Raw genomic sequence first — 14828 nt, forward strand, 5'->3', positions numbered from 1 at the left:
ACACGTATTTCAAAAGGCTGTCTGAAACTATAGTGTAAAAATTAATAAAGCTTAAAAAATGTAACTGTTAATTTGTATGAATCTTGAGTGACTACAATTAAGGATTTTCTGTTTTCTCATTTTTGAGCAAACTCTATATAATATTCAGGAGAGTACCCGCTATACTTAAACAAGTGGAATGTGATTCACAATCTGGAAGATGAATATAATGTGTAAGGGCACATCAACTTCCACTGCGGCCAGATTTTTCCTTCTTATATTTACATATCTTCATTCTTTCCAGCTTTCCCATCTCACCCTCCACGTCTCTTTGTTTTTTTTATACATGTTCCTCATTCTCACAGCTCCCACATGCACTACCTCTAAATACATTTATCCCAGAGTCCCTGATTTGAAATGTTTACTGTAAGGGGTGACATCATTCCAGCAGGTAATCTTGCATTCACCTATCATACAGGTTATAGATTTGCTGAATCACACTCAAACAGTGCTCTTGCTCCCATTTACACCTGTGATTGACCACCACCTATTGAATCAGAGCAATAGAACCCCAAAACACAAACATACCTGATGGCACACAATATGCTCCTTGTTACACATGGGCTAGCAATGCACAGACCAACAATCAAATGGTTAATATGGTCAAGCAATATTCTTCATAAAAGGTTAATGGATTTGTTAAAGTATCAAGAACAAACCGTATTAAATTTCAGATTTGATATACAAAGGTAAAGGGTATTTGGGATAGTAAAAAAGAACATATAAATTACATACAGAAAAATAAATGCAATACAGCCATAAAAACAAACAGGATATAACTACACAGAATAAATAGTATGCCTGGGAGAAGGCAGAATGAAATGGACAGTGCTTCACTTAGACGAAGTCCTCAAGAGCTGACAATTTGCCCTTTCACATACAGGGTAATTAAGCAGGTTTCACTGGGAGGGAATTCAGTTAGGCAGTATATTTGCTAATGCAGAGGAGGAAATGTCCCATGGGCGTCAATTCTAGTTTGTCCAAAAATAGTCCAAAATCTTTGACCTTCCATAACTATTCTAGGGCATCGGGGTTGGAACTGTAGTCCTCTAGGTTCACAGATCACATAGGCAGGGCTGCCATCAGAAATTGTGGGGCCCGGTACAAATGAAACAGTCAGGGCCCCCTCCTACTACTCGATCCCATCTCCCTTGGAGAGGTTGACGCAAAAGTGGCAGACTGTCTCTCCTACCTGTTCTTGCAGCATTCACTACCTATGGCTGCTAGTGATATCTTTAGCTCAGTTGCTGCTTGACTGGATTTTGGAATGTTGGTTCCCTATTTAGAAAAAAGACAGGTACATGAAATATAGGAAGCCCCAAACTGCCCTGACGTTAAATCAGTAGCACCCACGTTTAATAAAGTGTAACATCCAGCCCCAATATTAAATTAATGGTATTACCATTTAATACAAAACCTATTCCCCCCGCCAACCAAACAGCCGCAGCAATGAATTAATAGCATTTACATTAAATATACCTATTTCTCACAATCATCCCAATATTAAATGATTCATATTCACATTTAATAAATAGCCCTCCTCCCAAAACTCAGCCCCACATTCAATTAATGGCCCCCAAACCACCCAGCAGTAAAATTAAAGGTCTCATCACCACTTTTTAAATTAATAGGTCGCACTATCAAATTAAATAGCCCCACCATCACCAAAAAATAAAGTAATAGCACCCACCCTCATCCCACCATTAAATTAACCTCCTAACCTAAATTAACCCACCTCTTACCCACATCTCGTTAAACCCCCCGCCCCACACTTTGCCTCTCAATTGCCTTTCTTTCACCAGCACTGTGTTGGAGAGACAGACTCTTCTGTCTGCCTCTCTTTAAGCCTGCACACATGGGATAATGCACCTGTATAGTGATGCTTATCCCTTGTGAGATGTCAGGGGCAGAGATAGGTGGTGGTGGACACACATAGGAGAAGGGAGATAGGGCGGAAGGAACAGATCATATAATCCGCGGCCACATGATATATTATGTCTGTGGAACTGCAGACAAAGTCCTGCTTGGGCTGAAGGTTAGTGTGAGTGGGAGCTGCTAGATTGTGGAGATATCCCGCCACAAAATTATTTTTAAAGAGAATGGACAACTTTGCGCTACAACTCGTTGTGTTGATTTATGAATGATTTAGGTGATTATGACTAAATTTATCACTTTCTACTAATATTCAAGAGCCTTATAAGTCAGCTAGATTTATTTATTAAGGCTATAAAGGTTGATAAGTGAGTGGTCTATGAGGATTGGGGTTCCTTATACAAGTTCAGTCTAATTCTTATATAAGGCCCATTCCGCATGGAATTGTCCAGGATTCAGTATATTCTGATGTATAAACCTCAGGGGTTCCTAATGTTAACTACTAGTGTACTTATCCAGGTGTTGCTGTTGACAGTTTAAATCAGTCCAATTTTCAATTAATAAACTGTTAAAAAAGGCTAGTAGCGAAACGCACATTGGCGTCTCGCCTGACTGTACCATTATTTTGTGTCTCCTGCCTCTCTCACTGGATCACTTCCCAGATTGTTATTAGGTAGGGCTATTCACATAACCCCAGTGATCATAGAGAGTAGAGTTTTAAGGGCTCACTTATTTTTGATGCAATATTGTCAGCTCAATCGGATATATATTCTCACTTGCGATTTCTTTTTAGATTATTATTCAGATTTAATTATATAATTAAAATATCCTCACTTGAGCCTGAAATAGGGGTCAAATAGATGTATTCTCTTATGATATAAAAGTGTATTGACGATCTACAGAAATACAGTTTGGGCTCTCTGAACCAATTGAGGCTTGGATTCCATAAAACGTAGAGCTCCATACTCTTATGGGATTAATTTGAGATTATATGATATATCTGGCATATGAATGGTTATAGTGAACTAATTAAAGGCGAAATCGATCAAATTCCTCCTTTTTCTCATATATCCCAATAGTAGATGAAAAATAATATAAGAACAGCAGACTATATAATCATATAGATATTAATGAACAATCTCTTGGTAACAGCGAGGCTATACAATCTATATTGCATTTTTAGGGGCATATTCAATTGATGGCGGGATCGCCGAAAATCCCGCGCTCCAAAAATATTATAATAGACAAGAAAGAGATAATGACCTCTTTATTTATCAAATGTGTACACACAAAATAAATGCAACAGTGCTTCCCAAGGAGGAACATATTTCCCCACCAAATATAAAAAAGTGTCAGTAACTTCACCAGTGTCCGTAAACTCCCAGCAATAAAGTCCCCAGGTGAACAATCAAGGTGGGCCAGGGTGTCAGGAGTTCTGATCCGGTTGGTGGGTCTGTGTACTTTCTGTTCCTGGCCGCATGGCCAACTCTCCACCAGCTTGATGGGACCCTGGGTATCTGTCTCACTATGGATGAGGCTAACCAATTCCGTAGAATCTACGAGTATCTCCCGATGGTTGATGACAAATCAGTCCCAAAGATACAGCACCCAATCTGACTGAGCAGGTTCCTGGTTCAAACAATCTCTTCTGGCACTGATAGAGTACGACTAATCAATATCAGTCCATGTTCTTCTCCAAGGAAATCCTACAGCAACAACCATGATGTCCTTTCAGGGTTCCCTTTTAACTCTCTTCCAAAAGCCCCAATCATTGCCCCCTCATTGGGCCAACCCCCAGGCCATTATCCTTTTTCATTGGTGATGGCTGGACTATGGGTGGTAACAGGGGTGGAGGTAGAATATGATCTAAGCAGTAGCCCACCTGCTTTTTACCAAGTCCAGTTTTGGAACGTGCTGGGACAATGTTTAGTCAATAATTAAATCCCACCGCCTGATCTTATAGACAGTCCAGACCCACCTGTTCTTAAGTCCTTCTACTACTTTGTGATGTGTCAAGATCCCAGCTGTTCCATACTTCCTGTGGGCAGCCTCCCCTCTCTCTTTGGCCACAAAACAATGCCGAGCGGCATTTAATAAACTGGATGGGCTGATATAGCCTAACTAGCCCACTGACTGACAGACCAAGTTGGCCCAATATTCACTCTGTGGTATCAGGTCTCGCCACACTCCTCACTGACATACACTCCCTATTTCAACAAATCGCTCATAACCTCCGCAGTTTTACATATCAAATATGATGGAATTTCAACATTACCAAATATTTTTTCAAAAGATATGTGACTACTATGGTTTTCTATACAGTGACCATCTATATTTCATTTACCTTATGCATTTTCTGTCCCTAAGAACAGAGTGAGTTTCCTGAAAGCAGTTCTGGACTCTCTGGTGAGCTTAACCTAATTATCTCCCCTGGGCTGACTCACCAAACCTTTTTAAACACTTTAGTCTGAGAAGAATTAATGTACATTCTTATTTATTAATTATATAGGTTATCTGGGCCCGCACCCTGACATTCAGTAAAAAGATTAAGTAGTATAAAATTAACAACATTAAAAACATGCTGTGGGTCTCAGGTTCTCAGGGCTGCCGAGAAGGGGGGGGGGGGTGGGTACTCTTTACCCGGGCCTTCACCACTGACGGGGTTTTTTTTCAGTTTTTTTAACTTTCTTTTTTTAACTTGTATATCTCTTTTTTTTTTTTGCGTATGGGTAGACTCCTGCGCCGCGATCATGCGAGTATACATATACTGACATGATAGCGGCGCCAGCGTCTTTCCTCCTCCGTTTGCACTGAATGTCGGGCGTGACGTCATCACGTCACGCCCGACATTCAGCGAGGAGCACTGCACAGAAGAGAGAAGAGGACAGAGAAGAGAAGAGAAGAAAAGAAAGATGAAAGAAGGCAATACAAAGGTAAGTAAAAGAACGTAGGAAAGGCACAGCATGACGAGATGGGAGGGGAGGTGGGGGGGAGAAAGAAAGGCACAGTTTTGTGATGAAGAAGAAGGGGCGGAGAAAAAGGCACAGTTTGGTTATGAAAAAAAGGGGGGGTGAGAGAAAAAAGGCACAGTTTGGTGATTGAGAAGAGGGAGAGAGAAAAAAGTACAGTTTGGTGATGAAGAAGAGGGGAGGGAGAGAGAGAAAGGCACAGTCTGGTGATGAAGAAGAGGTGGGGGGAGAGAGGCACAGTTTGGTGATAAAGAAGAGGGGGGGAGGCACAGTTTGGTTATGAAGAAGAGGGGGGAGAAAAAGGCACAATTTGGTGATGAAGGGGAGGGGGACAGAAAAAGGCACAGTTTGGTGATGAAGGGGAGGGGGAGAGAGAGAGAAAGGCACAGTTTGGTGATGAAGAAGAGGGGGAGAGAGAGAGAAAAGCACAGTTTGGTTATGAAAAAGAGGGGGAGAGAGAGAGAAAGGCACAGTTTAATGATGAAGAAGAGGGGGAGGGGAGAGAAAGGCACAATTTGGTTATGAAGAAGAGGGGGGGGAGAGCGAGAGAAAGGCACAGTTTTGGTTATGAAGAAGAGGGGAGAGAGAGAGAAAGGCACAGTTTGGTGATGAAGAAGAGGGGGGGTTGAGAGGCACAGTGTGGTGATGAAGAAGAGGGGGGGGGAGCAGCAATGCACAGAGTGATGAAGGGGTGGACAGCATGCAGAGTGTGAAGAGGGTCAAAAGCAGCATGGCAGAGTGTGAAAGGGGGCAAAAGCAGCATGGCACAGGATGATGAAGGGGGGCCAGTTGAATGGGGGAAAAGCATCATGGAGGACACAGTGTGATCATAAGGGGGCATAGCGTTATCATAAGGAGGCCCAGTGTAGTGATGATGAAGGGGCACAGTAATGTGTGTGCGCTTTATTTTGACAATGTATTGTGTGTAAGCTAGGTGGTGGCTAATTAATGGTTGCTATTTTGCTTGTGCGGTGATGGTTGGGAAATGTAATAGTGGGGACTATTAATTTAAGATTGGCTGGTTTGGGGGCTATTGAATGTGGTTGGTGAGTTTGGAGAGAATGGGGACTCTATTAAATGTGACTATGAATTATTTAATGGCAGTGATGGTTGCAGGAAATAGGTATATTTCTGAAATGTAAATACTATAAATTTTTTGTTGAGGCTGTTTGTAGGGAGGGAAATAGGTTTATTTATTAAATGGGAATACTATTATTTTAATGTTGGAGCTGGAGGAAGGCCTAATTATTAATCGTGGGTGGTATTGATTTATCGGTGGGGCTGTTTGGAATTATCTAAATATACCCATTTTTTTCCAAATAGGCCCCCCAGCATTCCAAGATCCAGACAGGCTGCAACTAAAGAAACCTGCAGCCACAGGTGGTGAAAGTGAGAACAACAGGTAGGAGAGAGCAGTAGAGTGTGTGAAATGTTGTGATTCTAGTGGGACAATGCCAATTTTTGCTGAGTGTCCTGCCCAATGTAAGGTGCAGGCCAAGACTGTGAACTCTTTCTGTACACACTGCATTCTTTCTATACTACACTGTGGTGCTAGTTGTCCTGAAAGTCTGGAGTGCTTGGACATATGTCACGCTCCAGCGAATTCAGGGCCTAGGGATTTTGACCTGCTAGCCACACCCAATGATAAATAGCCACGCCCCCAATTGTTTGACCATATGCACCTTTAATTTTGCGTCGCCACACACCGGCGCACATTTTTTTTAGTGTGCTCGACTATAAGGAGAACCCCATAGAGTTGTTGTACAGGTGCCCTGAAATTCCTCTTGGCAGCCCTGGTGGGTCTGTACAAACCTTTTTTTAATCAAATCATTTCCACAGTATTTTTTTTCACATGAACAAAATCAGTAAAACTTTTATGCTTGCATCATATTCTCTTGACAATTTAATGAGCCTATGTAATGTTAGCATCACTGCTTGTATATTAATAATTTCCAGTTATATAGCTCACTCAAGGAACCAATTTTCCACTGCTTCAAACAAAAGTTATTTCACACCCAGGGGTGGATCTAAGTTTTTTTGAAAGTGGGTGAAATTTAGGCCCAGCCCCCTTTTTTTCTTTTCTCAGTGGACTGCCTGTGGCCTCATACTATGTGCTGCAGGTCCTTGTCGGCAGGCAGAGTATGTTGCCCGGCTGCTGTGATTGTGTTTAAATCCCCCCTCCATCATTGTTCACACCTAAATTTATCTACCATCCCCCTGGCTATTACTTCTCACGTACTATCGCTTCTAGATAGATTGCACCTCTATGGGGAGTGCGAGAGGTGTCTCACAGCCATTCCAGAGACACCTTGTGCAGATTTTTTTTCTCAGTGAAATCTGCCCCTGAAGGTGTCTTCACTTGCTATGTTGTCATGTTTTACCCAGTGCACTGTATGTGGACTATTTTTTAGTTTTGTTTAGTGTGTATTCTAAGAAATGTATTTATATCATGTGCCCATCTGTCCTCTTTTGTGTTAAGTGCATGAGCTCAGAAGTGAACAGTTTAGAAGCTGCTGTTCCTAATATATAGAAGTGGTCAGTGTGTTTATTCAAAACTACATACACCACCCCCAGTTTGTTGCTGTCTAACTTAGCAAGAGAAATTTTTTTTTTTACCTGTAATTACATGTAGAAGATTTATTCCTGAATGTGCGTCTCCATCTGCTAAATGTGGTTAATCACAACTCTAGCTCTTGTGTTATTCTTGTGTTCCTTTAAAGTGGTCAAAAAAGTACCTACGAGTGTCAACAAAGATTGGTCTTCACTGTTGATATGCTGTATAGGGCTGTGCCTTATTATCCCTGTGAGTCTTTCCATTGTAGGCATCAGGACTATATTAGGGTTGTACGTTGTGTGAGCGCATGTTTAACAAAGATTACAGATGCTTGACCATTTGTGCATCTGTCAGGATTCAAACCAAAATATGCTAGTGTTGTCAGAGAGCTAGTTGAGATGCTTGTTTGGGTACTGTCTGGATCACCCTCAAACTCTTCTGTAAGTCTACCTTTGCATGTCACATTTTACAGAGTATTATATTTATCATTTATAATCAAGCTGCTTGTTACTGCTGTCATATAATTTCCTGAGTTTACTATACTCATTGATGATCTATGTGCCAAAGTTGGCTTCTTACCAGCTACTCTTCTGTTCAGGACTGGTGCTAGCATGTCTGGCGACCCCCTGCAAAAAATAAATTTGCCCCCTCCTTTTATAAATTTTTTGTTCATTCAACAATGCTTTTCTTCTTTTAATACAAATCATATAGTAAACTTTAATAAAGAGAGTGATACAAATAAATACATTAAACAGCAAACATGTATAGCTATATGAATAACATAAATGAAAAAAATGTATTCTTTGTAAAAATTTGTTTACATGTTTGGCAAATTAATTTGGTGAGAAGTATAGAAGAGAAAAAAAATGCCCCTCCTTCGCTGTATCCCCTTCATCACTCTATATCCCCTTCATCACCACACTGTGTCCCTTTACCACACTGCGCCTCCTCTTTCATTACACTATGCCCCCTCCTTCATCACACTGTGCCTCCTTCTTCATCGCACTGTGCCCAGTTCTTCATCACACTCTTCCCATTCATCATCACAGTGTGCCCTCTATGCTGCTTTTGCTCCCCTTCACCTGTTTCCCCATATCACACTAGGCCCTCCATGCTGCTTTTGCTCCCCTTCACCTGTTTTCCCTTTATCACACTGTGCCATGATGCCTCTGTTCCTTTACTTACCTCTCTAATGTCTTCTTTCTTCTGTTTTCTTCTCTTCTGTATTCTTTCTTGCTCGCGAGTCGTGACTCAGAGAGGCGTGCTTATCAGTGAAAATGTTGAGTATGATGATGTCACGTCCGACAGTCAGTGCGAACGGAGCAGGGAGGAGTGTGCCGTGCGCCGGCACCGTGGTCAACTAAATATTTATTTTTTCTGTGTTGGCAGTCAAGCAGGGGATGGTATACAGAGGGGAATGCCTCCTAGGCTTGGTGCCCGCCTCCCCTCCTGCCTTGCTTACCTCGCTTACCACGTTCTGCCTGCCCTGCTTCTATTACAGACTTATGAGTCTGATTCTGATTCCATATAGTGACAAAATAATTTGGTTATTGCATGGAGTCTGCTGGAGCAAATCCTCTGGGTGCAGTAAGCCAAAACATTCCTAAATTACAGAAGGGAAAAACAAATTTAGTGAGCTGGAAGATTTAGCAACCGTATGAATTATATGCTTATAATGGTACTGCAAGAGTCTCGGTGTCACCTGCTCAGTTTACAAATCATTAAATACACATCCTATGGTAGTGTCACGGCCATGAAGAAAAACACTTTCTTTGAATAATTCACAGTGGAAGAACAGAAGACCAGGAGTGAAAAGGTAGTCAACTTGGCTTGAAGTCCAGACTTAATTATTTTAATATGTATTGATGCTTGAAGGTACCCCTAGCCTGGATTCACATTTTTTTATACCCATAATGATAAATTGCCAAAACAGCAACCTTTCAAGATGGTACGTGATATGGAAATGCCCCAAGTCCCTTTCCTCTTTGGGGGTGGATTGAACCCTAGACTTAAATAGAAAATTTTAAAAAGATGTTATCGTCATCATCTGGATCTTCATCCTCACCCTCATCAGTGTGTATGTCATCATCACAGACTATCAATTCATCGCCGCTTGAATCCGCCATTAGAGAACAGTCAGTGCTTGGAAGTCTTTGATGGTGAAGGCCTTCCTCGTGGAAGATGTAGTTCATTTTTATAAACATCATTTTCGCCACATTTTTTGGAAGTAACCTTCTACGGCGATCACTGACTAAGTTCCCGGCTGTACTGAACACTCGTTCAGAGTACACACCGGAGGGTGGGCAGCTTAAGTATTGCAAAGCAAGTTTGTACATGGGTTTCCAAATGGCCTGCTCTTTTTCCCAGTAAGGAAAGGGACTGTCTGACATTTCCATATCAATTACCTCTTGAAAATAATCCTCCACCATCCTTTGCATGTTTATACTTGTATTGGATGGAGATACGTGCAAGGTGACACATTTTTTTGAAAAATCCTTCAAACCAGCCCAGATGTTAAATTGTTCTGGTCTGCCCCCTGCGTCTTCCCTGCTTCTTTTTTGGAAATTTAATTTTTTACGAGCAGCAGCAGCTTGAGAAAGTGAAGGAGGACACGTAGTCAAGCCGAGGCCCAGTTCAGCGGACACTTGCTGAGCAATAGCTCCTTGCAACAGTTCACATCTCGCTCATTTACAAGTAAAGACTCAATGTAGGTCTTAAACCTTGGATCAAGCACAGTGGCCAAAACGTACTGATCCGAGTTCAAGATCTTAATAGGATCATTGTGAAGCGAATGAAGTACTTGATCGACAAGGCCAACATACTTTGCTGAATTGCTTGCTTTCAGCTCCTCCTTCAGTTTCTCAAGCTGCTTTTCCAATAGTCTAATTAAAGGAATGACTTGGCTCAAACTAGTCTGCACTCACCTCACACGTCACAACTTCAAATGGTTTCAGCACCTTGCACAGCACTGAAAAGATTCCCCACTGTGCAAGACTGAAATACATCCCCCCTCCTTTCCCAATGTCATGGCTTGTGCAATATGCTTGGATGGCTTTGCGCTGTTCCTCCATCCTCTGAAGCATGTACAGGGTGGAATTCCACCTAGTTTCCACCTCTTGCTTAAGTTGGTGGCAGGGCAAGTTATACTGCTCTTGGAGCTGCTGTAATCTCCTACATGCTTTTGCTGAATGCCTGAAATGGCCTGAAATTTTACGGGCCACCGAAAGCATCTCCTGCACCTCACAGCTATTTCGTAGGAAGCTCTGCACCACCAAGTTGATGGTGTGAGCAAAACAGGGAATGTGCTGAAAATCACCCAGCTGTAATGCTCGCACTATATTTTTGACGTTATCAGAAATGACATATCCTGGGGAGAGTCCAAGTGGTATAAGCCATGTATCAATCACATCTCTTAGTTTGCATAACAAATTGTCAGCTGTATGCCTGTTAGTGAAGCCGGTGATACAAAGAGTGGCCTGCCTGTGACAAATGTTACGTAGTGGTGTACATGCTGCTGCTGTTCCTGCTGGTGAAGGTGAATGACCAACCCAGTGGGCTGTCACAGTCATATAGTCTTTGGTTTGCCCACTTCCACTTGTCCACATATCTGTGGTTAAGTGGACAGTGGGCAGAATGGCATTTTTCAGCGTAATCTCTACATTTTTACACACTTTTTGGTATAGTTGTGGAATAGCTTTACGGGAAAAATAGTGTCGCGATGGAATTCTGTAACGCGGACACAAAACCTCAATTAACTGTGAAAAACCAGCTGCGTTTATTGTGGAGATTGGACGCAGATCTAACACTAACATTGCAGCCATGGCGTCTGTGATTCGCTTGGCGACTGGGTGACTGCTGTCATATTTGCTTCCCCTAGCAAATGATTGTTTCACAGTTGATTGCTGAAATGTAGGACTGCTCATTTTCTTGACCTGCCTCTGGGCTGACGATTCACCCCCAGCAGCAGCAACAGCAGCAGCAGTGGGACTAACGCTTTCTTCAGAGGATTCAATTAGAGTGCAGGAGTCATCCAGCCTTAATAAGTGGGATGCAGGGCTAACTCTAAGCGCTACTGAGGATATTGATGAGGATGGTATGGTGGGTGTATTTTGTAGCCATCGGGATGTTGGTGACCGGAGGGTCTTAGCTGATGATGGAGTGCTGTTTTATTTTTGGGAAGAAGTTTCAGCTTTTCCCAACACTTTGCCATGAACTCTAGTTAATTGGTGAAACATAGACGAGGTTCCAAGATGGTTAAGGTCCGTCCCTCAACTGACTGTGGCTTGACATACACTACAAATGGCTAGACAATTGTTGTCTGGATTTGGGTAGACATAATTCCACACATAAGAAGTGGATTTTTTGGTTTTATGCCCAGGCATGACAATGGCCTTTTTCTTGTCACGTGCCAGAACTGCTGCCACTGGTGCAGGACTTACACAAACAACCTCATCCTCATCAACATCCTCATTACCGCCCTCGTTGCCTACACAAATCTACCCCTCATCCTCCTCTAATTCCAAAGTGGCATCCTCAATTGGTGTATCACCGGCTACACTCGGGCTGTTCAGGCACACATCAGCAGAACTGCTGAAAGGACCCTTCTTTATGGGTACACTAACAGAATGCTCACGATTAGACATACCACTTTTGCATGGACTCTCCACAGGGATTATTGTCATTTCTGATTCAGAGCATACATTATCCTCTACTGCCTTACTGTCTTCTTGCAGCTCGGCTTTGACGCGTAACAGTAGTTGTGCACCACTTTTTTAGACTCCAAATTACTTGGTCTTGCTTGGACACGAGTGACCATATAAGAAGAAGACTCGGTAACATTTTTGGATCTGCCACTAATAGAGGAAGGTGAAGGCCTCATTCTTTCTTTGCCACTGCGTTTGTAGAATGGCATGTTGGCAATTTTTTTTCTATCGGCACTTAACTTTTCCTCAGTTACACTTCTTTTTCGCTTCAACTCAGTAATTTTTTTTTTGGTGTGTGTTTTTTTCCCTGATTTAATAAGACTATGTACTTTGACATCGCCTTTCCCAGATGACGTACTGGGAACACTACCATCAGGACTGGTGACAGAACGGGGTTGCTGATTCTGCTCATATGTGGACTGCTATGAATCCATTTTAATGAGGCCAAAGCACTTGTAGTGCCAACATTGTATTAGATAGATACTGCTGACAAATATGACTTTTGACAGCCAGAAAAATTAGTGTAAAACACTGGGGAATATAGGACACACCAAAGCACTTGTAGTGCAAAATATTGTTTTAGATACTGCTGACAAATATGACTTTGGACAGCCAGAAAAATTACTGTAAAACACTGGGAAATATAGGACACACCAAAGCACTTGTAGTGCAAAATATTGTTTTAGATACTGCTTACAAATATGACTTTTGACAGCCAGAAAAATTACTGTAAAACACTGGGGAATATGGGACACCCCAAAAGTACTTGGAGTGCAAGAAATTGAAAAAAAAAAAAAAGCCTCCTCTATCCTCCTCTCTTACTGCTCTAACAATTGGTATTAATATTATAATTCTATAGAATAGAAACAATAATGTGTCCAATTATTGCTCTGTCCCTGTGCTGATATAGCCTGTGACCTAACCCTGCTCTCTCCCTCTGTCAAATGGCGATGGATTGCTGTGGAGTCGGGTATTTATGCTTTTCAAATCTCGCGAGAACCGAGCTCAGAAATACGAATACGTCACAATGACGTTTTGCCTCGATTTCGATTCCAAATGGGTGGGAGAGTACCGAGGGCTCGGTACTCGGACAGGCGAAATTCGGATGGATTCGGATCTCGGGGAATCGAGCCCGCCCATCTCTATATTAAACTGATAAACTCACGCCAGGTTAGGCAGCTTGTTACATTCCAGTAGTTCAGTCTCCAATTAAGACATGAGTAAAAATAAACCAATCCCAATGCATAAATGTAACATGCAGATATGTGAGATTTTTCTGGATTTTTGAAATAGTGAAGAATAATTAACATCAGGACAAGTTCAATAATCATGATGTCTCAAGATTGGTACTCAATAACCACAATAGGTCATATTTTCTAGACCAAAGTTGAGAAACCCTTCAACATGGCTCCTCTACCAACCAGTAATATTTGTAATTGGATCAAAAGTTCTGTGTCAGTCATCAAATCAATGAATTCATTCCATGCAGAATATTCTTAAAGCTGAAATTTAAGACTTTAAATATCAGGCACTCAAAGGTTTCTAAAAACTATCAACCTTAAAAATAAATTTCTGTCCACATTTCACAAACTTAGAATGTACTGTGTGTTCAATAACAAAGTTATGATTATTGCTATTAATACATATCCCCTTACCATATACTGTTTAACTACTGCTTTTTCAATGTTGGCAAACCAGAAACATTTTCTAATTATTATTCATCTTTTTTTTTATTTAGCAATTTTGAAAATGGACTATACAGTGGTTGATTTAGAAACTCTTCAAGCATTATATGAAAATGTAAGTATACTTTTAAATAATATTTACAATACTCTGTTTTCTTCTGCCCATTTCACTTCTAACTTAGGTAAAAAATAGAGGAGTTTCTAAAAACAATAAGACACATTTTTACTCAATTTTATAAGAAGACTGAACTTCTATGAGATTTATATTATGAACAAAACAAACATCTGTTCCTATCACCTTGACAATTGCTTGGATTTATATGGGGTTTCCACCTTACATTCTATGCTGATGATGCTGTAGCTGGGTGATTACCTGACCTTCTAAAGTATGCACTGTTGTGTTGTCCTGAAGAAGGAGAAAATTGCAACATCTGTTGTTGAGCTTATTACATCCGTGTCTTGATTAATGAGGGAAATATATATATATATATATATATATATATATATATATATATATATATATATATATATATATGACATAAGCACTGGGAAAGTGAGAAATGGCAGATATACATGTTCTGAATTTCTGTTATATGTATTTTAATACCTCGGGAAGATTGCTTGTCTTTGAGAAGGAGCTCCCCAAAGACTGTTTTCACCTGTAACAAATGAATGGAGAGACAAGGGTTCCATTCATCAGGCCTATTCCAGGTCTTTAAACATAGCTGGTAATCAGGAGATGCACCTGAAAGGTGCTGTCACGGGCACTAGGAGTCTTTACCCAGGGATCACCAGGTGATAGGCTTACCAGAGCAGTATAGGTGGTAATATGGTACTCTGGTAGCAGGGTGATCACGGAACTGGAAATAGCAGATGATGAGATGCTCAGGAAAGTCTATGACTAGCAGCACTGGTAATATGGAGGTAATAATAATACACGAGGAACTGTATGGACAAAGGACACGTGAAGGTAGTCAGTGGTCTGCGGTAGCAAGTTGTACCACTG

The 14828-nt window shown here is 41.3% G+C and overlaps 1 protein-coding gene across 2 annotated transcripts in view; it reads left to right on the forward strand.

The window, feature by feature from the left end:
* Positions 1 to 14828, forward strand: part of FMN2 (formin 2) — a 423082-nt gene that overhangs the window by 179120 nt on the left and 229134 nt on the right. For both annotated transcript variants that reach the window (XM_075203416.1, XM_075203417.1), the window contains one exon: positions 13876 to 13937. In XM_075203416.1, coding sequence (XP_075059517.1) covers positions 13876 to 13937 — 62 coding nt within the window. The remainder of the gene's footprint in view (positions 1 to 13875; positions 13938 to 14828) is intronic.

Source organism: Mixophyes fleayi, chromosome 3, assembly GCF_038048845.1.
Source record: "Mixophyes fleayi isolate aMixFle1 chromosome 3, aMixFle1.hap1, whole genome shotgun sequence".
Lineage (NCBI taxonomy): Eukaryota > Metazoa > Chordata > Amphibia > Anura > Limnodynastidae > Mixophyes > Mixophyes fleayi.